This window comes from Ursus arctos, unplaced genomic scaffold (genome assembly GCF_023065955.2).
Source record: "Ursus arctos isolate Adak ecotype North America unplaced genomic scaffold, UrsArc2.0 scaffold_14, whole genome shotgun sequence".
In the NCBI taxonomy this organism is placed as follows: Eukaryota; Metazoa; Chordata; class Mammalia; order Carnivora; family Ursidae; genus Ursus; species Ursus arctos.
The window spans coordinates 47,990,658-48,015,562 of record NW_026622808.1 but is presented as its reverse complement, the minus strand read 5'-3'; the positions used below and the strand labels follow the sequence as shown (position 1 = coordinate 48,015,562).

The 24,905-nt window shown below is 40.2% G+C and overlaps 1 protein-coding gene across 1 annotated transcript in view; it reads left to right on the top strand.

Annotated features, from left to right (window-relative positions):
• Window positions 1-24,905, top strand: part of LOC113257061 (uncharacterized) — a 232,229-nt gene that overhangs the window by 55,035 nt on the left and 152,289 nt on the right. The window contains exon 6 of the mRNA XM_044385002.3: window positions 3,730-3,804. Within this exon, the coding sequence (XP_044240937.1) occupies window positions 3,730-3,804 (75 nt within the window). The remainder of the gene's footprint in view (window positions 1-3,729; window positions 3,805-24,905) is intronic.

Here is a 24,905-nt window from a genome sequence, read left to right as displayed (position 1 = left end):
GTTTTCCCTTTCCAAAATGAGACATTTGCACATCTCTCATCTTCAGACACGTCTTTTCTGGTTGACACAGCCAAGATACACTAGTCGAATATTTACATTCCTGATAGGATCTTACCAGGATATCCTCAGAACTTTTGGCTACTTCATACATAGATAAATAAAGAACGTTGTTAGGTCACTTTGTTTTGTGGTTTTTTGTTTTCTTGGCGTGTGTGTGTGTGTGTGTTTGAAGCCTCTCCAGTAACCCCTTGTCAGTTGAGATATAACATTGCAGTTTTCAAAATGCTTAAGATCTCAAATTCTAACTGAAGCAATTGCTTTCCTTCATATGCAAACAATAGTGAACTTGTTGGTTCAAAAAATATAAAAATCAATGAGAAAGATTTAAGGGAGCAATTAACGAGATAATGTCTAGAATGCATTTTGAGCCCCTGGGAAGAAATGGTTTTTATATCCACAAAGCATTTCTACCATTATGTTTGTTCGTGAGCCATAAATACAATTGAATTCTTCTGTGAAATCAGTGCCTGGAGGTAGGGAAAAGGAAGAGTCAATATTTGGTCTCTGTGTATCATAGAGATGTTTGTTCATATATATTCGAATATTTATTTGCAATTACTAATAAGAGTATAAAATCTTTTTTTGGAGGCATTTGACTAATCTCAGATTAAAGAAAAAAAATGACTTCTAGCAATCACCTTCATTGGTACCCTTGAAATTCAGGACTTTTCTATTGTTTTAAAATTGAACTGTCATATTTAGGTTGGCTTTAAGCCATTTCAGGAAGATTCTGAAGAGATTTTTATTTCTACCTTCATCTATTTCGTTATTGACCTTGTGATTTATTTAAAGAGCACTGGATTTCTTTACACCATCCATCCCCCAATCTAGGACACTGTCTCCAAGTTGTAGTTAAATCCAGAAAAACTAAACTAGATGCACTTCCTAAACTCAAAATGACTGTGCCTAGTTGTCCTTAAATTTGCTTAAAAACAAAGCAAAGACCATAATGAATTTTACAATAGCACTGGTTCTAAACTATGGAAAATTCTAATACTTTCATCTCTTCTGATGACTAGAAAAGCTGGAAAGGATGAAAAAGTCATGTAATCTTGAGAGGCTATATTTCTAGAATAGTGCTTCTCAAATTTTAATGAGCATAAAATCACCTAGAGATCTCCTTAAAAAAGCAAATAATGATTCAGTAAGGTCTAAGTAGGACCTGAAATTCTGCATTTCTCACAAACTCCCAGGTGATGACAAAGCTTTTGAGCCATGGACCAAACTTTGAAATGCAAGGATTTAGAATATTTTGAAATACTGATATAAGAGGTACCATTGTCGGAACTGAGCTTGGAAAATATGAAGGTGGACATGTTAAATGAAGCTTTATGTCAGAAATTAGAACATATTCAAAAGTGAGTTTTCAACGTATGGAAATTAGAGCAGCTTATTTGCCAAATTATTCCTTCAAAAGTGCATCTATTAATATAGACACTGAAAAGAAAATCTGATACTCCTGAAACTCAATACGAAGATTTTAATGGACCACACAACTGCCTAGTTTTAGAAGCACAACATGTGCTTATTTAGTAGAAATAATTGCTGGTTATGCTAATATTTTATGGAGAATTTCTACCAGCTGATTTTTTGTCGCCGTTCTGGTTGTTTTTGCAGCATACCTATTTCCCCTTCAAGCAAACTTCTTTCTCACATAGTTTTTCGTCACATAATTACTTTCTTTTTTGGTGTGTGATGAGAATGTTTAAGATATATTCTCTTAGCAAATTTTGAGTTTATAAGGCAGTATTATTAACTATAGTCATTATTAAAGGAGATGATAAAGGATATGGATGAACAGCCAGATGAAGATATACATAGGGTGAGATCTGGGACAGTCTCAAATGCAGGAGCTTCTGTCCCATAGAGGCGGGGTGCATAACCCTCCCAGTGTGGATATATTTGCCCAACTGGAAGCTTTTCCTTGGCTTTCTGAGCTTCTGAGATTTTATGGAGGCTCTCTCACAAGGGCTTGATGGACCACCAACTCCATTCTCAGCCCCTTGCCCTTCTTTGGAGGATGGGGAGGGGAGAGGCTGCATGTTCCAAGCTTCTGATCATGGCTTGGTCTTTCTCGTGACCAGCCCCCATCCAGGAGCCACCAGGAGCCCACCTAGAATCCCCTCAATAGAACGGAGTATGCTTCTGGCGCTCTAATCAGCAATTTATGAGAGCTTGAGGAGGCCTGTGTCAGGAATGCCGTCAAAGACAAATATTAGAACAGGAGGAGTTCTTAGGGCTCTTACCACTTAGGAAACAATGAGGATTTTAGAAGCTCTATGCCAGGAACCGGAGCAGAGACCACTATGTATTTGTTATTATCCCGAATAATATATAGTTTTTTACACTGTACCTTGAGCGTTCTCCTCAGTTTCATAGATACATCAGGATTTATCCAACTATTTCCTTTTGTCGACAATTCAGTAGTTTGTAGTTTTACAAAATATGGCAGACTTTTTGCAATATGGAGATAATTTACAGTGTTTTGGAAATTTCCTTGGCACACTGTTTCAGTAGTCGTGTTGATAGGGCGTATTTTCAGAGATGTCTTGTATTTGCTACATGATTGGCTAAAATGAACGCTATTATCACCCTGATGTACATTGACAATTGGCTTCCTAAAAGACTACACTAATTTTCATGTCACCCGCAGAATGAGACAGCTCCAGTTTTAGGCTCGGATGTCATTTCTACTCTATCCTCCTCTGATGCCCTAAACTAGTCCACGGCCACCCCAAATTCTCCACCCCATGTCACCTTTTCTTTTGTTTTCTGACACTGAACACTATCTAAAATTATCTTACTTAATGTGTAATCTTGCATGTTGTTTGTCTCCCCCCTTCAGAGGATAAGCTCCAGTACGGCAACCTTCTTGTGTATGTTGCTTCCTGGCTGGCACGTTGCAGACTTACCTCCGGACACATTTAATGTGTGAATCCGTTCTGCCAGATTGGTAGAGAAAAAAACAATATTCTTGGCACTTTCAATTTGTCTTTTAAAAAATGGCTAACTTCATTCGTAATTTATTGTTAGTTGTTTAAGTCTCTTTCATGAACAATTTAAGTCAATCCAAATGCGAATCTGGTCATGAACATGTAACATAGGATATGCAAGCTAGCTGGACTGGAGCTCAGAATGTGGACTTGCTATCTTCCTGAAACACATGTGCCTGTATATGTGGAAGATATACATATTAATCAAAGGGGCCCCGGATTATAAGGCCATGGATGGATGCAATGGACATCAAGGAGGAAAAGGTCACACATGTAAATGAGCTTGAAAACATGAGATGTTTTCAGATCACTACCACCAGGGGGAGGAAGGGCAGAGGATTTTGTCTTCCAGGACCCGTTTGCCAATGTCTGGAGACATTTTCATTTGGGAGGGGAAGGTGCTAGGCCATCTATTGGGTAGGGGCCAGAGACTCCTCCCCTGCCAACACAGAAACCCTGGTCTAGAGTGAAACGCAGGCATGAGTATTATTTAAAAGCTTCTCAAATAATTCAGGTAATGTGCAACCATGATTGAAAACCATTGAAATTTTGGAGAATTGGTTCTCAAATACACATTAGCTGAAGAGTCCTATTAAAATCCCTTGAGAGCATTTAAAAATATGGATTCTCACTCCCTAATTCCCACCCTCCCTGTCCCTAACCTCTTCACCAGCAGATCTGAAGTGGGACGGGAGAATCTACAGTTTCCAAAAGCTCTGCCGCTGTGACCGCGGAACTCGAGGAAGCCCAGGTGAGTGAAGTGATTACTGGCTTAGGTGGGAGGGGTTATCAATTGCCCCCAGGTGCATGCTTTTAGGAGAGTCCCTACTTGATTCCGCCAGAGAGTAATAGACTCAGTGCTTTCTGCTGTAACCGGAGATGCACCCCTAGGGTTTGAAGTTGGAGGAACTGCTCTGGCCTGCGTGTTTTCAGGACTGCAAGCCTGCTGGCCTGGGTGGCAGGGGAATCTAGAGACAGGAGGAATTGAGACTACATTCGTGTTGTTCAAATAACGTGTCTGCAAGGCCCAATCAGCGCTGCCCCTAAGCCGGAGGCCTCTGGCTCCCTTCCTTTGTCTGCATTGGACACACTGGAACTAGAAGCTTCTGAAAGCAGATGAAAGGTAAGACCACTCGGGAACTGGCTTGTTCCAATTTGCCCCGGCGCTCAAAGTAGTGTTCCAGCAAAGGAGCTAATCCTTTGCATGACCCCTGCCCCTAGCTCCCTTTTCTGCATGTTTTGTGCCTAGTATGGACTGTATTGAAAGATGGCTTTCAAATAGGACTTTAGGCTTCCAGACTCCCCACAGAGTTCTCGGTTGTGCTGCATTTGGTATGTTATCTGGGTCATCCAAGCTCACTTATAATTTATAAGCAGAGGCGCCTTCTTACCACCTTCAAAATCACAGGAGCTGGGTGGATTTCAGCAGAGGCTGGCTGCCTGCAGCGCCTCCTTCCCCGGGTTAGGAGTGAAGAAATGGCACTTTGATGCACGCTCGTCGTGGCTTATTGATCTTATTAACATTATCTTGGGAAAATCGATGCTTCAGTCTTGCAGGAGACATGTAAATAAAGTGATAAAAAATAAACCAAGGCCAATTGTTTCCTGATGGAAAAATGAGAGGTGAATTAAAACAATTTATGATCGGTAGCAGAGGGATAATTTTGAGCTCACAAGGCTTTAGAAGGCAGGAGAAGTGGAGCTCTGTCTGGTAACAGTGATGCCAGCTCTGCAGCCTGGGGGTCATCCTCGTCCCACCTGTGTGTGGTCTCCTGGTGGTTAGTGGTGTTGCTTAGTCTTTGTGCTTTGGTCTAATTGAAACCGACATTCTTTATTCAGTTTTCTGATCAGTTTTATCTTAAAAAAAATAAAGCTTTGTCACAACTGACTTATCTAACTGATAAAAGGAGGCACAAGTGATGATAAGAAGGTTCATAACAATCGGTTCTGGGATTCTTCTGCTTATTTATTCATTTAGTCCACAATATTTTGTTGAATACTTACTCTGTATCAGGTATTGTGCTAGGTCTTGGGTTTCAGTGCAACCAAGACAGACCATTCCCTGCCCTCTTCGAATGCAGCAGTTCGCTTGGGGGACAGAAGATAAACGCAATAGGGTGTCAAGTGATTAGCACACTGAGGAAAGAAGCAGAGCAGAGGGACACAAGTGAAAGGTGTACAGTTTGTATGGGGAGGTCAGGGAAAGTGTCTCTGAGATGATGTCTAAGCAGAGACCTGGATCAAAAGCCATTTTTATGGCAAAACATACTATATTTCCAGTAATGATCTCATTCGGGAGGCCACCAAGTATATGGGAAAAAGCCTGACCTTTGAAAGGAATCTTGGGATTACGATCAGGGGTGCGCTTCTGATTGACTCTATGACGTTGGGAGGTTAAGTACTCTGTGTATTCTGACATCACCAGGTGGAAACGGAAATATTCCGGTGTACCTGACAGGATGGTTTTGAGACTTGAATGAGAGTCTAACATTTGAGACACAGTAGACTAGAACATTGGAGGCCCTTGGCAAATGTTAGCTCCCTTCTACAATGCTGAGGATGCTGGGTGATAGATAGGCATTCAGTCAGTCAGTCATGCATGTATTTGAGCACCTACTGCATACTGGGCACTCTGAGGAGCTCTGCAGAGAAGAAAGCAAGCATAGTATCTGATCCTAAGCGTGTCTTCAGTAGAGAATGTTCTATGATAGCTTAGTGTTTTAGGACTTCACATCCTGGAACCAAGCACGTGGGTGCAGATCTCAGGTCCTTCCACTTGGTAGCTCCATGAGCTTAGCAAGTATGTTAACTTCTCTGTGTTTCCATTTTCCTCATCTGGAAAATGGAATCATAAGAGTGATGCCTACCACATAAGGTGGTTAGGATAATAAAATGTGGTTATGTGAAAAACATTTAGAATGGATTCTTACACATGATAAGTACTGGGCGAGTGTCTCAAAATTAAAAATAAAATGCCACATGAGGGGCGCCTGGGTGGCACAGCGGTTAAGCGTCTGCCTTCGGCTCAGGGCGTGATCCCGGCATTGTGGGATCGAGCCCCACATCAGGCTCCTCTGCTGTGAGCCTGCTTCTTCCTCTCCCACTCCCCCTGCTTGTGTTCCCTCTCTCGCTGGCTGTCTCTATCTCTGTCGAATAAATAAAAATAAAATCTTAAAAAAAAAAAAAAAAAAGCCACATGAATGGTGCTGTCCTATGGAGGGGGCATGCTAACCTTCCACCTTGTTCCACATACTGTTGGGTGCTCCTTCCTGTGTCCCCTCACTGAACTTTTTCAGCAACTCATTCTATAAATGAGGAAAGGGGGACTCGGCTGTGGTTAACGACTTTGCCCCAAAGTAACATGCCTGGTAAGTGGGGAACTGGAAGTTTAAACTACGTTTAACTGTGAAACCTCCTCCTGATCCATATTAAGCCCAGGAATTGTTACTAAGCCTACAGAGATGAGTGCAGTTGGATCCTGTCCTGACAAGTTTGAAGGAGAGAGATTAAGCTACCGATAGGGTTTATGACAGGGACAGGATCTCCCCTCTCACAGTGAATCCAAATGCAGGCCCCCCAGTGCTAAGTGTAGAACGGCTGTGCTATGCCTTTGGTAGAATTTAATGCAGGGAATGGTTATTAAGTGATTCTATATACAAAAAGAGCAAAATAATTCCTAATGCGTTAGAGTGACCAGAAAACATGATTCTCTACAAGAAATGCTAAGGCTATTCTCTAAGACTGGTAAACTAGAGAGAAATTTTTTCAAATAAACTTTTTTGGGGAAGAATTTTAGATTTAAGAAAAAGTTGTGAGGATACTATACATGTTGCCACAGGTCTTTGATCAGGTTTTCCCTAAAATGGTAACATCTTAGACCTCACCGAAGTATATTTGATACATTATTATTAGCTAAAGTGCAGATCTGATTTGAATTTCACCAGTTTTTCCACTAATATCCTTTATCTGGGATCCATTTAGGATGCCAAGTTTTATTTAGAAAATCCCCTTTTAAGAAATTTTGACTCGAGTCCCTATGTAAGTGCTCTATGCTGACCAAGGGTAAAAAGACACTGCCTCCCATTACTGGTTTCTTTGATTTAGTTTGGAAAGGAGGCCTCTGAGCTTTGAATGGTGCGGTCCTTACACAGATTTGTTTCCCAGACTGAAAAAAAAGGGAACAATCAATCCTCCTATAGGATAAACTCTAAATTCCTTCATGACAGCAAAAGAGTCATAAATTCAGTGGGGAAAATATGCCTACATTTCCTCTTTTTTTGATTTATTGACCTATTATCTCAAAGACAAAAAATTTATCTATTTGTAATGTGTTAGTTGACCCCTCCAAGACAGATTTCACTTTTAGTTTTAATGCATACCACTTGAAATTACCACATTTTGTGTGTGTGGGGGGGGGGTGTTTCTCCAAATGGGAGTTATTTTAAGGGAATGAAATAATACTAGAGAAAGCAAACAAAAGAGGTCTTTATGAGTTTCACTTTTATTTTTATAACAATTTCATCTGAAATGTTGGTTAAATTAAATATATAATGTGATCCTGGTGTATTTGCATTCAAGCAATAGCTTTTTGGTTTGTTTTTAACAGAGGTCTCACTGACCTTGGAGACATTAGAAAGATTGCTTTCACATGGGTGAATGGTTGAGGTATTTCTCTAGTGTATTAGGGAAGGAATGGGTTGGTCTTCTCACCAACATGGGGCTGTTTCTCTTTAAGCTCTTGTGTATTTGTGTCAACAAAATTAATTATGACTGTTTTGGAATAAAGGTAAAACACAAAGCAACTTTTATTCATGCCTAAGCTTCTACGTGTTTTCCTTTGCAATAAGAAGCTCAGGGGACAGGTTACCGTTTGAGAATTCATGCAATTTCTTCCTAAGTTATTTTTTCACCACACTCTTAGCTCTCCAAGTGCTGCCTGGGTAGGAATCTGTCATTGTTTATCTGAACAAGTAAAGTTGTTCTCGTTCAGTAGAACTGAGGAGTTCTTGTCTGCACTAGTGAGATCATTAAGGTAGACTCACTCTTACTCTAACGTGTAAGCAGTTGTTTTGAAAAGTGGGGAAAAAAAGGCATGGAGATGAGTCAAATTGGAAAGATCCTCCAACACCCCCCCCCCCCCCCCGCTTGATGATTTCACTTCCCTTTAGTGAGTTCCCCTTTTGTTAGAGTTGATACTCTGTGTCAGACGGAGACCCCTGGCTGTGAGGTCTGACAGTTACTGCATCTAAACCACCTGAGCTGCACATTCTTCATGCCCCCGTGCATGACGAACAGTCCTCTACGTCTTCGGCTTTATTCCTGCAGTCCCACAGCATCCAGTGCTTTTCCTTCTACCTCTGCATGTAAAGTTCTTTTTGTCCTCCAGAGCTCAGTTAAGATCATTCCCGTAATTCCCCCCATGCACCCCGCCCTAAGAAGTGTTCATGATCTAGACATGCATTCTCGGTAGGAGCCATATTATCCTAAGGGAGCACAAATTGGTTTGTGGTAGGAGGGAAGTATAAAAATCTTATTCTTTTTAGGTGTAAAATACAGTTATGCACACAGCACATGAACAGAGACTTAAGTCTAGCTGCTAAAATTTTATGAGGGAGGCGATTAGGAAAAACATATGTGAAAAGGCTCTTAGAGGGACAACAAATGCCGTGAGAAGCACTGGTAGAGACCATTCCTTGAGTAGTCAGGGTTTCCAGCAGCTGGACTCCTCTCTGGCAGCTGTGCCCTCTTGGTGTCTGGAAGTACGTAAAACAAGAGAAGCAGATAAGAGGTAATATTGGCTACTCTGTTGGAATCCGGCCGGCCGTGCCCATCCCACAATCTTCCCATCACCAAGGCAGAAATAATTGTTTTTGATCTTAACTAGGGGGGGGGGGGGCTTTTTCTGCCCTTTTGTACTTTACAAAACCTTCCGTAAATGTATCATTGTGTTTGAAGATTCCAAGGTAACAACTTTTTTGTTGTTGTTATTTATTTCTATTTATGGACCTCTCAAACAAAGTAGAAAAACAGGAATATTCTGTAACAACTCTGGGGAGCAGCCAAAGGAGCAACCGAACTGATAGAAAATTAGTCCTGTAAATGTGACAGCCACAAGGAGGAGTAGGAGAGACGTACTTTGGTTATAGTCACATCTAAGGCCCACTATCCCTGAGCCACCTCCCTGGAGGGCTGGGGGGAAAATGAAATACTCGCATAGCCATTCTTTCAGCCAGAAGTATTCGTGTGACAGGGTCTAATAGAAAGTTGCTGGCACTAAGGATGGAAGTTCTGGGAAATTTTTCTCTTTTTTACTAAAAAAAATCAAATGTACTTCTTCTGTCTTGGAATGCAAATATACTGTCACTGTTATGATTTGGCAGCCACCTTGTAATCATGAGGCAGCAAACCCAAGGACAAAACCCACCATGCTGTGGATGACCCAATGGGGAGAAAAGAGAGGCGGAGTCTCTGGTGACCTCACTGAATCGCAAAACCAGTGAGGGCAGCTTCCCTGTCATTCCATGGAATACTACATATCCATACTACCTAAGTCACACTTGGTTGGATTTTCTATTTATTACTTGGAGCTAAATGCATTCCTAACTGAGAGAGGACATAATGTCAGATGATGGAAGAGGGAGACACAAACATTTCCTATCCTGCCCTCTAAATCTGAGTATTAACCCTCCAAGTTATTTCTGTAACATCAACCTTAGCTCATTAATATTCTTTGACAAGGAGCACTTCCTTGTTTGTAGTTACTATGCGTCTTACATCTCAGAGTAATTCCAAGCTCTGGAGGGTGGAAAGCCAAGCTTTTACAGAGAAGTTTCTCATCGTCTTGCCCACTGACACTGCTTTTGTGTTCTGAATACTTAGCATCTAGGTGTCCTCAGGCCTCTGAGATAACTACCCTTCCATCCCTGGTCCAGTCTGGTAGGAAAGAGAAACAAACTTGCCTCCCGCACTGTCCTCTCGTCCATGTTCTGTGCTCACTTCTCAATTAAACAAAACCTCACAGGGAAAATTCAACACAGAATGAAGTCAAACTATTGCAGTGTCCTATAGAGCGGTTTAATTCTCCTGATCTCAGTTGAACACCTGGCCACTCCAGTAAGATTTTGCCTTTGTATAATCTAATGTCCCACTGAAGGGCCAATTTTTCTCTATACAAGAGCTATCTATGACCGCTAATAGAAAAACTGCTGGTGGTTTTTAAATCGCTTTTTGTCCCCAATGTGTAAATATATATTGAGATTTCATCTCTGTTACTATGCTTTACCACTTATTGAAGTATGACTTTATTATGAATATGCCTTATCTAATAGGTTCACAGATGAGAAGATTATAAAGACTTTAGGGTCATCTTTTTTATTGTAAGAAATTTAAAAACTAAAGAAAACAAAAAGGAAGGAGATAAAAATTAACTGTGATACTATTACCTACAGATGAAGATTAGAGACAAAATTTGTTTTTATGCATATGTTTGTATATAAATATGAATTTATATATAGTAAAGGAAAAATTCTACATATATGTATGTGATATATATATAAAGATTTCAATCTGATAACCACATATTTATGTAACATATGTTTACATTTCCCATTTCACTCAATATTCCTTGACATTTTTTAAACAATGTCTTAGGATTTCATTTTATAGACACGTAACTTATATTTTAAAAAAACCTCAATTTTTAGATATTAAATTTTCTATTTTTATTAATATAAATATTGCTATAAGGAATACTTTTGTAGATAAATCTTTGGGCATGCTTTAGGGTCATTTAAAATAAATTTGCTAGGATTTCATAGCAAATTGAAACCTGGAATTAATCAGAATAAAGTATTTTATTCTATATTCAACCATATCAATAGAATGTTATTCTAAGGTAATGTCACTCTATACTGAGGCAGTCAATCCAATTTTAGAATACCAGAATGTCAATATTTCTGTGTTCTTTAGTTTCTGAACTTTCAGGCCCCTTTAGATAAAACCAGTCTTTGCTCAATAAGCTTTAATGATCATTTAGTACTTAACCAAGAGACCCTATTGCCAGATAACAAAGTAACTAAGTTTCTGTTGAGATTCCCTGATTTGGTACATTTAAATGATGGGAGCTTCATTTTCCAGGCAGTTTGATCAGCAAGATTGTCAGCGCACGAAGAGATGCATTTCTGTGTTAATGTTATTTTATGTCTATTAGGCAGTAATGAGTTTTTTATAATTGGTTTATAACTCATTTCACATTCATCAAATTATTAATGAGAGAGAGGATCCTGGATTTGACAACAAAATAATAGTAATGTTACATGTAGCAGACCCAGAGAGGGAGAATTTTGGTTAAGTCAGGTTTTTGTAAGCAATGCTACTTGTTACTTTGTTCTAAGTGGGACCCAGAATCACACATATTTTTAATCATAGTTTATAATTACAATAAAAATCCATTTTCATGGGGTGCCTGGGTGGCTCAGTCGGGTAAGCCTCTGACTCTGGATTTCGGCTCAGGTCATGATCTCAGGGTCATGATGGAGCCCCATGTCAGCTCTGCACTCAGCAGGGAGTCTGCTTAAGAGTCTCTCCCTCTCTCTCTCTGCTCCTCCCCCTGGAATCTCTCTCTTTCTCAAAATAAATAAATAAATCTTTTTTAAAAACTTGAAAATATAAGAAAACATAAAGCAGAAAATAAAAATTAGCCATAACTCAGGTAATTGATTAATATAGTACATTTCCTTCAAGTCAGTTTTCTGCACCTACTGAAGTTTAAATGATAAATGCTATTTTTATTCATCATTATCATAATCAGTGCCCCGTTTCATTACAAATTCTTTAAAAAAATTATAATAGTTGTGTAATATCCCAGTGATAAATGTGCCATCAGTTAATTTTTCTATTGAGAGATATTTAGACTTCTTAAAAAATATTTCACTACCGAGAATAGTTCTGAGATGAGTATCTTTGAACTTCTTGTCAAAATATCTAACTAATTCTCTAGGGTAGATTTCCTAAAGTGGAATTACTAGCTCAGAGAGTATGAACTTTAATAAGCTTCATGTAACACATTGCCAGATTGCTTTCCAGAAAGGAATTCACACTCCCACCATCAGGATAAAAGAGTACCTGTATCAAAGTACCCAAGTCAGCAATGTTGTGTTTTTTTTTTTTTCAATTTTGACTCATTTAATATGCAAAACATTTTTATTAGCATTGCTGGTAAACATTTCCATAGGTTTATTGATTATTTGTGTTTCTTCTAAGAATTACAAGTTTGTGTCCTTCTGAAAACAAAAATTTCACTGTAGTAGTGGGAAGGAAGTATTGAAAAATGCTTGCTTGAGGATAACCAAAATTAACTTTAGTGTTAATTATGCACATACTCTAGTATCTGGACAACTTCAGTACCACTTAGATGGTTTCTAGATGAATTCTAGATGAATTCAGATGAATACAGAATTTGAATATTAAAGAAGAAGGCCTAAGTGGCGCCTGGGTGGCCCAGTTGGTTAAGCCTCCGACTCTTGGTTTCAGCTCAGATCATGATCTCAGGGTGGTGAGATTGAACCCCACATTGGGCTCTGCATTCAGCACAGAGTCTGCTTGCGATTCTCTCCCTCTCCCTCCCCCCCACTGTCTGTCCCCCGACTCATGTGCGTGCACATACACTCTCTCTCTCAAATAAATAAAATCTTTAAAAAAAGAATGAAAACCCAACAGTTCTGAGGGAAATTGCAGAAAAATTTTTTCAGTAAATCCTGAAAAGAAGACCTTGGCAATTAAAACTCAGAAGCTATAAAGAAAACAGTGATGAAATTTGGCTACAGATTCAAAATTGCATCACAAGTAAAAATACATCCCTGATGGTGCCGAGCAGGGTTATCCTTACGATATTTGCAGAATCCAAATGCAAACCCTCTCTTGCCACAACAGACCACAGACTTGTTCACTTAGCAGCCAGGCTGCAGTCAGCTGTCAGGGCTCTCTAGAACCTTCATTCCCGCTCTGTGACGTTCTCACAGGCCTGCCTCTTTTGTCTTGATGCTCTGTGCATGAGGTTTCCATTTCCAAAGTCAATGCATTGTCCAAGGTGGCTGCTTCAGCCACGGCCATCTCATCTATGTTCCAGAAGCAGGAAGGAAGGGGGAACGAATAAAAATAGGATAAAGGCCATGATCTGATTATTTTTAAGGAAGACGCCCCATGAAATTTCCCCATGCATATTATTGGACAGAAATTACAAACCAGGCCACACGCAGTTACAAACTCATTTAGAATTTGTGGGTCCTCTCTTAGAAAGAATGGGAGAATAGATACGGGGAGGATAAGCAGCAGTCTCCCTGGAATGTAATAAGCATTGTTTTTGTTAGCATCTGTGCCTTTGTATTTCCTGATGGGTAGGACTGAGGTATTTCAAAATACACTAATATTATAGCTAATTCTACCTATGGCCAGCAGAATTGTAGACACTAATATTATTTAATCTAATATTTTAGGGTTCATAGGAAAAAACTGAAAATATTGGGTGTTCTATGTCAAAATTCACTTCATTTCAGTGTGACATGGCATGGCAGTATGTTCTAGAAACTTCCACTTACCCTGTAGCAGGGCCAGACGCACGCCTCCAACCAGAGACGGTTCTTTCTGGCCAAAGTGTAAGAATTGCAGTAAGTAACTGCAAATTTACCCCTCAATGATTTTTTTTTTTTTTTAAGTTTGTGACCATCTCACAAATTCTAAGTTCTTGGAAGGCTCCTGGAGCAAATTTCCCCAAGGCCCCAGAAACAGCTCTTGCACACACTGGTTTGGTTATTTGTTGACTTACCTGATGGTTGCATTACTGACTGTTCATCCAAACTGCCCATGCTAACTGAGCTTTACCAAATAACTCAGCAACAATTTATGTTTATAGGTCCCGCCATCTTTTGTCACCTCAGGATATAACGCAGCCAATAACAAGAGTCACTGTTGCAGTTATGCATTTAGTTATTCAGTCTTGTAGACAGTTCTTCCCCCAGGGAATTGGACACTTCATGGCCTTAGGCCTTTGCTTTCATGTGTAGGGCTCCACTGTAGCTTCCCCATTATCAATTAGGGACAATATGGCTTAAATTAAAATTGCCAAACCTTTTTTCTCCCTCTTAATGTTTTTTTAATAACGTCATAGCCTTTCCTTTTATTACAAAAAAAAAAAAAAAATAACCTGAGTATTTTTGGGTTTTTTTTGTCCTTCCTAGATTCTCCTGTAATAATATTAGGTGCAATTATAGAAAATACCGAACTCTGAAAATACTACTAGAGAAGCCCTCGTGATTACATTTTAAAGTCACCGGTCTTCCTTCTCTTAGATGCTGTTGTCTGGAAGAACCAGCCCAAATGTGGAGGGCAGAGGCTGGTGGGGTAGGCATGAGAAAAGAAAGGGGAGAGGCAGGTAGAGAATAATGGTGGGAGAACCTTAATCATAACTTCCTGAAAAAGTTTGAGACTTGTTTTTCAAGTAGAGTTGTGAACCATTTGGAACACGGTGGTGATGGCTGTCTTTCATCATTAAGTTCCCCTTAGGGAATTTATCAATCTCTTTCCACTCACTAACATGTTGATACTATTTAGTTCTGCATTTAAATGACACTGCTCGGAGTACCTAGTTCTGGATAAGATTTCTCCCTTTTAAGTGAAGTTCCACTAGGTTATAAATAGCTAATGGCTCTCCAAACTCCTCTGGTTTACAGGAGAAATAATTTAATGAAGACTCAGATTGCTTTGTGTAGCTTTGTTAATGCAAATGAGTAATGTGTATTGATTTTTCATGGTGTAAAAATCTTTTTATTCATCTTGTGCAAGAGTCTGTTAAAGAATTATTAATGGTGCCTTAATTGCTTTAAGATCTATACCCTAATTAAAACAGTAAATTCTTTATTACATCTTTATTTTAATTAGATGTACAGAAAGACAATAATTTTTACAAGAAACCCAGTGTAAGATAAAATTACCTCATTTAGAAATGCTTCAAAGAATCTGTAGTGGGGCTGTACAGAGAGGCCGTTAGGAGCTTCCTGAAGTAAAACCATGGTGACTCCACTTCCAGCCACAATTAAGATGCCATACTGACTGAAATTAATCATCTGAAATGAGCTATTTTACACTTTCCGTGAAGTACCATTCATCTACACAAATAAGTTTCTGCTTCTACTTTTATTTAATTTCATTTCTTAAACGTAAGGATATTTGTTCAAGTTTGGAAAGCTCAGTTCAAGTCCAGACGAGACGGAAAATGAGCTTATTGTCATGGAAATTACCTTATATCAACTTGAGTCCATTTGCTCCTACGGATGTACTTTGTTCTGTTTCTTCAGTTTATAAGACAATGCTTTTTAATAATTTGTCCTAAATGGTGTGTATGGAAAAAGCACCACCAACATCAATATCTGCCTTCCATTGATCATGTGCTTTTCTACTTGCTTTTCCATCTTTAATCTGTATGGTTAATTAACCAAGGCTTGTGGATAGTGATCGCAGACTTGAAGGGTGGCGGGTAAGTGAACACTGGGTGTGGATCTCCGGCCAGGTATTGTGTTGGGCTCGTTCATGATTACGGAATCCTCATAACAACCAGAACCGGCAAAGTATGACTTCCCTGTCCTAGAGAAAGGAACGGAAGATTGACAGCTGCCACCATTTTGTTCATTTAAACCAGGGGTCAGCAAACTGTGGCCTGTGGGTCATAGCCAGGTTGCCACCATATTTTACAAACCAATGTTTATTGGCGCAGGGATATGCCCTTTTGTGTAGGTGTTGTCTGTGACTGCTTTCTAGTTAAAATGACAAAGCCGGCGGTATAGCGGCACAGACTGACCTGCCAATCCTAAAAGACTAGCTGTCTAGCTGTTAAAGAGTTTGCAGACCGCTGGTCTCAACCATGAAACCCAGCACTGCTCCCACCTTGCGCCTCTCCAGCCATCAAATCCCATCGCGTAACACATGTTGTTTAAAATTGTATACCCCTTTTTCTAGCATACTCTTTGGACTTCTGTTTCTTTTTTCTTTCTTTTATTTGGACGCTCACTGCAGGGGCTGTTTTCCTATGAAAGACATCTCCACTCTTTCTCGAGGAGGCTGAAATAACATCCCTCTAACCTATTTCCCTCTTAGCTGGCATTACTTATTTCATCCTAATCATGTTATTTAACTCAATCTAACATTTTGGACCTCAGCTAGTAACAAGATTATTATAGCAAAGTGTCGCCTCACATTCCTCTTATAACCTGAATTTCTTCCCTTAAATTTTCCCACAAGACAATGGTTATCTGACTGCTGGGGGAAAAGTCACAGCCATTCACAGTTGAAAAAAGGCAGCAACTATCATATAATAGAAACGGGATAAAAGGAGCACCAAGCCCAGTCAGAGACCCTGTCCTTTCCTACCTGTAGAGAAAGGGAGGGCATGGAATAGGGAGGGGCATGAGCGCCCCAAGACCTATTACTCCCTGGATCCCACAATGCTCTGTAGAGCCCCTTCTCTCGCAGACATGGCTTACTCAGCAGGAAAGCTGCCGAGCCCCAGACTGACTTTCATCAAGCTTAGTTAGGTGGACTAGTTGATTAGGTCTCCAAAGGGAGGGGCCCAACCAGCCCTATGTGAATAGACCCTGAGGGGATTTATCCACGAGACGAGGAAGGCCAGACGAGTTCTAATTAGTCAAAAAAGGGTCAAAGGCAGTGAAAATTAGGAACACTCTGTAATGGTCAATAGCAAGTTAAAAATAGAATATTCGTACTGTGGAATACTATGCAAGATAAATCATATTACAGAAGAAAATGCCATGACAAGGGGACATGGCAGATTCTTAAATGTGTATAGTTTTATTATTTAAATTGTGTTTAAAATATACATTATATACATACATATACAAACGTGTGTGTGTGTGTGTGTGTGTGTGTGTGTGTGTGTGTGTGTGTGAAGCATTGCAAGATCAGTAGCACTGCGTTAACAGAGAATATCTTTGGGTGATGGCATTATGGCTGACTCTGTTGCTGTCCTTATGCTTTTCTGTATTTTCCCCGTAAGTATGTATTACTTGTAAGATTAGAAGATGTTTCTTTTTATGAGCTAAAAAGGACACAACTAGGAACATTGTGGGTAATCAGAAGAGAAAAACAAATGTTCCTCTCCTAAGTAAACTTGAAGAATTTTGGTAACTGTGTGGTGTTTGCACCCTTGGGTTTGGAAAAAATCTTAGAAGCAGATGGCTTTAACTGAGACGTGTGAAAAGAAAACATTATGATCGTTTCCTTCGGAGTGTCAAGGAAGCACTAGAATAAACACGTACTGTTACTAATCCCCAGATTACTTGCTTTGAAGGTCCATAGGGCTCTCAAAACTGTCCACGGACTCTGTTCTTTTCTTGTTTATAAGACTTATCTCAGGCTGTTCCCTCAGTTAGGACGGTCTTCTTGCTCACCCTTTTTTACCTTGGGCCAGCTTAAAAGTTGTCTCTTCCCTGTATTGTCTCTAACCCCTTTCCCCATCTCCCGTTTTCCACTAATCCATGCTCCTTTCCTGGTCCTATAACATTTCTGTTACCATTTGTGAGTTGGACTGTGTTTGTTTTTTTTTTTTTTTCACTCTTTCTCTCCTTTTGCCCTTGCACACTGGTGGGAAGACCAGATTCAAATCACCACTGCATTCCAGTATTTAGAGTAAGTATTTGAATCGCCTGTAACAACCAAATAGCTCAGCTCAGCAAAATTTGATTTCCATTGGCCTTACAGCCCCGTTCTTAGATGCATTCCACCCTCTTCCTCTCTTGTCAGAGCTCTTAGATATGACCCGGGCACATGGCCGGGGGTGGAAGGTGGCACCACTAGAGCATATTTCCCCCAAATGTCACATTTTAACAATTTTTAAAGTAATGTCTTGATGCACCGGCTGTAGATGAGGAGGTAGATGGTAGGCGAGAAGCTGCTAGAGAAGACAGCGGGACCTGGGCAATTCGAAACATTCAGCCTTCGTCCACAAGACTCATGGGGAAGGACATCCAAAGAAGGTGCCCTTTGATGGGTCTCGTTCTCCACAAAGCATACCACTGGGCATGCTCCACCCCACGCTCGCTTTCCTTCCCCCGGCCCTGATTTAAGGGGCTTTCTCCCACTCTTACATGGGTGGGCCCTCACCTGTACACTATTGCCTACTTGCCTCTCTGCCAATCCGACAAGCCTGTGCAATTTCCAATTGAAGGATTTTGCTGAGATGTTCCTTGTGGCCTTATAAAATAATAATAATAATAATAATAATAATAATAATAATAATAATGTGTAGTCTCCCTAGGGAATAAGTTTCAATGCATAGCTATAAAACCAATATTATCTCTTCTCTCTCAATTCTTCCATATCCTTATTTTTCGGTCTACTTGATCTGCTAAAGATTGAACGATGTGTTAAAGGCTCCACTAAGGAATGTTTATGGTAAATGAAGTATTTAAGCTAAACAATGCCTGTATCCAAGGAGTTAGAGAAAAGGAATGAGCGGGGCGCCTTTGGCCACCTCGCTGATCCAATGGTACATATTCTCCTCACAGGTGTTGAGGGTATAGTAAGGTGGGGGCTGGGAAGGGAGAAGACGGGGAGATGAAGAGGTCAGAGAAGAAAGTCAAGGTTGATTGGTTTGTGGAACACCTGCTATTTTTAAACTTTTCAAAGTAAATTTGGCATCTTATCCCTAATCAGCATGTAAAAGGAATATAATAATTTATAGACTGCTAGTCAGCCAAGCGGGTGCCTTACTAACTTGTGACTTTCTGCTATCTGATGAGATAGGGTTATCCACTGGACTTGTTTGCTATCCTTGATCAGGCACCAACCACAAAACATTCCTGGGTCTTGTATCCCAAATTAAAGTGAAACTAGAAGTAAAGCCCAGCAAAAACTCAATCATTTTGAGAGGCAGACCATACTCTGTTTTTCCATAGGTTCTATCTGTTTAATTTGCTATGGGAAGGGGGTCCTCTCATGACAGAAAGTAGGAGATTACATTTCCATAGTGGGTCCCCATATTTACCGTGTGGGCAAGAAGGTGGAAGATTCTTAAGTTTGTGACCACTTGCAAACAATGTCCTTCTTGATTCATGAAAACTCTGATTATCTCCCCTTCCTTTGGAACCTCAACCCAGTGTAATTTTTCTGGACAATTGAATTAGGAATGATATCATAGAAATAATAATAAACACTTGTAAAGTGTTTGTTACATGCACACCAGCCACTATTCAATGTATTTTACATGCATTAACATATTTAAGACTCACTATCATTAGTATAATTTTACTTAGGAAGAAACTGAGGCACAGAGAGACTTGTTCAAGTTGAAACAGCTTGTAAGTGTCAGAGTCAGGATTGGAACCCGGGCAGTTTGCTGTTGACCATTAGACAGCGAGGTATGTACGTGTCTGTAAGAGCTGTAGGCAGTCCTCAATTCAAGGGACCATTACCGAGATTCAGTTATGTGTAGGACACTGGGCTAAATGTCACGTCATTCTTCTTCCTACGAGAAATAAAATCCATCCCTTATTTTAAATCGCATAACGTTTAGTAGAGAGAGGAAGACAAACATACAAAGTATAACCTACAGTGCCGGAAGGAATTCATGGTAGAAGAATAAACAGAGCACTGGGACGGTCCAAAGGTAGGACAGGTTGCAAAGGTCTCCTAAAATTCAGGGACTCTGTTCTGTCTTTCCTCGTAAGCTATAGATCCAATCTGTTGTGTTTTGCAATGTCCGGTACAAACATGCAAGGACTTTATGGTCAACAGTTGTATCACAAAGCTGGGTTTAGTCATCTGAAGTGTGTAACGTTAATCCCGAGGCTTGTGCCAACCTGAGGGTTTGTGAAACATACTTTGGGACTTGCATGAAGTCACAAAACAAGGCAAATGTGGAAGACAGGGAGAGTTCCTAAATTAGCACCTTACTTAATTAAGGTAAATGATCTTTCTAGTTCTTTTTTTTCCCAGTATTATTTCTCTGTCTCACTGCCTTGCCTCGAGTGTTTGATTTTTCCAGAATATAAGAGTGTAGTGTACTTTCTAGTGTTTGAGACACAAGCTCGATTTGTCTTTGCTCTGCAGGCCCTCCAATAATTTTGATCCTAACACAATGCAAAGTGTGACAAGATAACGCATGTCAAGCACATATCACGGTGACTGTCATAGAGGAAGGGTTCAACTACTATTTGCAATTAACACTGCTGTTTTTGGAGTCCTCTCTATCAGACTCCAAACCTCAGAAGTCCTTGCTACCCCACTGTCCTGAGTTGATTCATGTGGCAAGGACAGAGAAAGTGTGTCTGACAAAGAAAATAGTGCAACACAAATTTGGGAAACTGTAAGTCATTTGGGGGCAAGTCCGAATGGTTAAGTTTGGGTGAAATATGGAATGAATTGGTGGGCTAATTATAGCTAGGACTGATGAAATAAAAGCTGGCATTTGGATGTATTTTGTGTCATTTAACATTTGAGTTGCTGACATATGAACGAAAGACCTATTCTCTGAGAGCATTGTGAAAAGTATGGTTCTTTAATATATGAGCTTGCCTAGAAGTTAAAAAGCAGCAGAAAATGGAATTATTTCTGGGTTTTTAACCCATTTTGCCTCTTTATCTTCTTTCAGACTCATATTTACCCAATAATTTAGCTTGCCCCTCATTAATAACTACTCAAGTTCGTTTAAGTACAAATTTAGGTAAAATGTAACTAGATGCATCTGGAGGGAGTTTGATGTCTAACATATTCCACAATGAAACTTATTTTTAGATTATCAACTGTTTTGGATTATTTACCCCTCTGCTTTCAGTTATTTCAAAAAAAAAAAATCTAGATTTGATTTACTAAAATTCCGAGTTTGTCTTCCAGATGTTCATCCCCAAAATATACAAGCAGCATGAATAATTCCAATGCACATGTTGGGCTCCGTGCAGCATTCTCTGAGGCAGGCATTCAGTACGAACTGCGGTGGGATTCTGTTTTCCCTGGCTCAGGGCAAACATGTTCTGGATAACGTAGATATGTATAGTTAAATATGAGTCATTGCTCATGTGAATGAAATGTATTTTTCTTTGTAAAACAAGTTGAAAAACAGGACTTAAAGTCCCTCGAGGTTTTCTTCCAAAGTCCTAGTCCATTTAATTTTTTATAATATTCTTTTATTATATTACGTTAGTCACCATACAGTACAACCCTAGTTTTTGATGTGAAGTTTCATGATTCATTACTTGCGTATAGCACCCAGTGCACCATGCAATACGTGCCCTCCTTAATACCCATCACCAGCCTATCCCACTCCCCCACCCCCCTCCCCTCTGCAGCCCTCAGTTTGTTTCCCAGAGTCCATAGTCTAGTCCATTTAAAAACAATGATTGTAATCATAATCTGCTCCTGGAGTCAGATACATTCTAACGTTTGTTTGTTTGTTTGTTTGTTTGTTTATTAAAGATTTTATTTATTTGAGAGAGAGAGCATGAGCAAGAGCAGGGGGAGGGAGAAGCAGACTCCCCACTGAGCAGGGAGCCTGAGGCAGGGCTCGATCCCAGAATGCTGGGATCTTGACCTGAGCTCAAGGCAGATGCCCAACTGACTGGGTCCCTGTCCTCAGGTGCCCCACATTCTAATGTTTATTAATAAATAGTAACATGTTTAAGGATTTAAACACTTTATTAAGATACAGTTACCAATCTTTTTCCTTTTAAATGTAGTACTTAGTGAATCTGAAGGATCAAGCCTTTGAAAGAGCAGCCCATACTCGTTCATGAGTGATTCACAGGTATAAGCCCCCAGAACACAGTCGTCCTACTGTTAACTCAGTGTCCCTTTACACTGTGCCATCTGTATTACTTTCCCCTATAGGCAGTCTGCTCACTGCCTGGCATCATCGGAAAGAAGGGATAGAAGCAAAGTTGCTCATGTAAGAAAACAGAATCTGAGCAGTTGTGGGTTTGATTTCATTACCTGAAAGCTAAGTGGAGTCACGTAAATCACACAGTGGCTCAGATGTCCAGATAAGAGGGGAGCACACAGCACCATATGGAGCCTTGTAAGGCTTTGGGTTCTACGTGAAACACATTTTGGTAACGTTTGAAACAAACCCATGCGGCACTAGGGCAGTGCAAATACCTGCTTCATCTGCAAAGGCTCGTCCATCTCTTAGGAAAAGAATGTACTAGAACAACTGCACGATGAGTAACAGCAACCTTCTGATGGTCCTAGGAAGCTGCTGAGCCCAGCAGACTCAGCCCCCGCAAAGCAGAGCTTTGTGTTCACATAAGCTGGGGCCTCTGTGGGCTGGTGTCCTTGGCCCAGGGTCAAATGATTGCATAATGCTTCTCATAAGTGAGCCCGCCGAACGAGAAACCAGAAGGGCAAGAATGCTTAAAAGCACAGCTGGCAAACCCAGGAGATACTCTCCAGATGTGCCTTGGCCCTGGGTTTGGGAGCTCTTTTTTGAAGAGAGTTTGTGCATTGCTGTAGACGGGCCAGGAGGGTCCAAGGTGGCAGACACCATTGTGAAATGAGTTTTTATTGCCCCGGTTCCCCCATTATTAGTATATACCTGTTGAAGTGATTTGTTGATAGAATGGTGACTGAAACAGTTACTTTGTTGTTTATGTCATGATGGGCATGACATCTTGTCATGATGTTGTTGACCAGAATTTAGAGATTGTTTTGGGTAGTTGAGGTCATTCTTCCTGACCTGGGGTCATTGTCACAGTTTGGCTTCTGGAACAAGAACAAGACAAAACGGAGCTCATGGACATTGTCTTCTGGTCCCCCAAGCCTCTGCTTCCTCCACATCATATACACACGGGATTCCATTAGTAGCCTCTTCCTCACCACCCCTGTTAGTCAGAATTAAATTCTCTCGCATAGTTCCCCTCATTGCTTCATCATTTAAAAAGTCTTTATGTTCTAACTTATTTTCATTTATTTGTTAATTGATCTCTTCTTTTATTCATTCATTACCTCAACCTGTGTCTGTTGTGGCCACTGTAGTACCAGGTGCTTGGGGAACAGAATACACATAGTCCCTGCCCTCAGGGATGCCCAGTCTAGCAGGGGAGAGTAAGAAGTTCAACATCATTACCCATGCTGGTCTATAAAAAATTCAACATATTATGTCATATTTAATAAGACTATTGAAAAATACTGCAAATTGTACAGAAGAAGCATAAGGGTGAAGAAGGATATCAAGAATCTGGGGAACTAGGCACAGAAACTTATAATTCTAAGAATTGACGGATTCGCTAGTCTGGTGAGTACAAAAGCTCAGGTAGAAAAGTGGGGTTGTGGGGTGCCTGGGTGGCTCAGTCGTTAAGCGTCTGGCTTCGGCTCAGGGCGTGATCCCTGCGTTCTGGGATCGAGCCCCATATCAGGCTCCTCCGCTAGGAGCCTGCTTCTTCCTCTCCCACTCCCCCTGCTTGTGTTCCCTCTCTGCTGGCTGTCCCTGTCAAATAAATAATTAAAATCTTAAAGAAAAGAAAAGAAAAGTGGGGTTGTGTCTATGTATTCATCTCATTTCACAAAATAATCTGTTCTCTCAAGTGTCACAGATGGTACTCATGGTGGTTTCCTCTGAGGAATCTTCAGCAGTTTCTCTAGAGTTACAAGTGACAGTGGGTTAAACGAGAACGATGTTAACACGGTTGGTGGTGAGTCTTCTGGGGTTGCTGCTCTGCGTCTGTGGTATCATCAGGGTCCAAGCATTTTTCCTTTCTTCTCCCTTTCCATTAGAGGATGTGGCATCCATTCTCAGGGTAATAGATATGCAATGATTCCTGGAAATCTAGCCATTACATCCAATTTCTGGTGCAAAATAGAAAGGAAAGGGAAAACGGCATAATTTTAGAACATGTTTTCTAGAAATCCTATCAATAACTTCTGGCCAAAACTCATATGTGGCCAGCACCATTTCTGTTCCCAATAAAATCTGTTAGCAAAATCTTAATCGAAAAGGGGGTACTGGCTAGACTAGCAGGCTCCATCACCCCCCAACTGGGACACCCAGAACATGTTGAAATCTCTTAGGAGTGGAAGAACAGGCGTGGGAATGAAGTTAGAAGTTGTCGACTAAGGAGCCTAAGGACTCTCCCCACGAGAACCATGGGTCAGCTTCTCTCTGGCATACATAGAAAGAAACTTGTGACTACCTTCCAGAAGTTACTGCTAAGAGTTTTTTACGTGTTTCTCCTCAAATAGTTGGAGTTTCAAAAACCTTGCAGTGCATTTTATGTGCATGTGTACAATGTACATGGATTTTTGTATTAATAGCGATTTCTAATATCTACTTATATCCACTATAATATGAACAGGAAGCCTCTGTTTACTCCCCTCATGGAGACTGACTGTTGGGTATCTTAAAAATAGTGACCCAAGAGAAATTTATTGATCGAATTGTGATATTTATTTAATATATTTTGGGAAATTTTAATTTTTAAAAACAGCTTATTTTTGGAAGCACTTGTTTTAGCTATTAAAAATGGTATCCCACCCACCCTCTGCCAAAAATACACTTGATTTCTTACTAAAACAAATACTGGCAGTGGAGAAACCTTACATATGAAAGTACACAACTCTTTAAATATAATCCTATCTCATCTGAAAAACAGAACATAGAAGCCTGTTTAAATGATGTAGTTGATTTTAATGAACCTTGTACAAAATTAAAATATAATAAAATGAATCAAACATTGGCATTAACAAGAGGACATCAGGTAGGATCTCAACAGGAAACAGCACACTCAGGCTATTTCAAGGAGAGTTCATTTCCAAAAGAACTATTCACAAAGGTGGGGGTAGAGTTTGGGGAGCCATGGA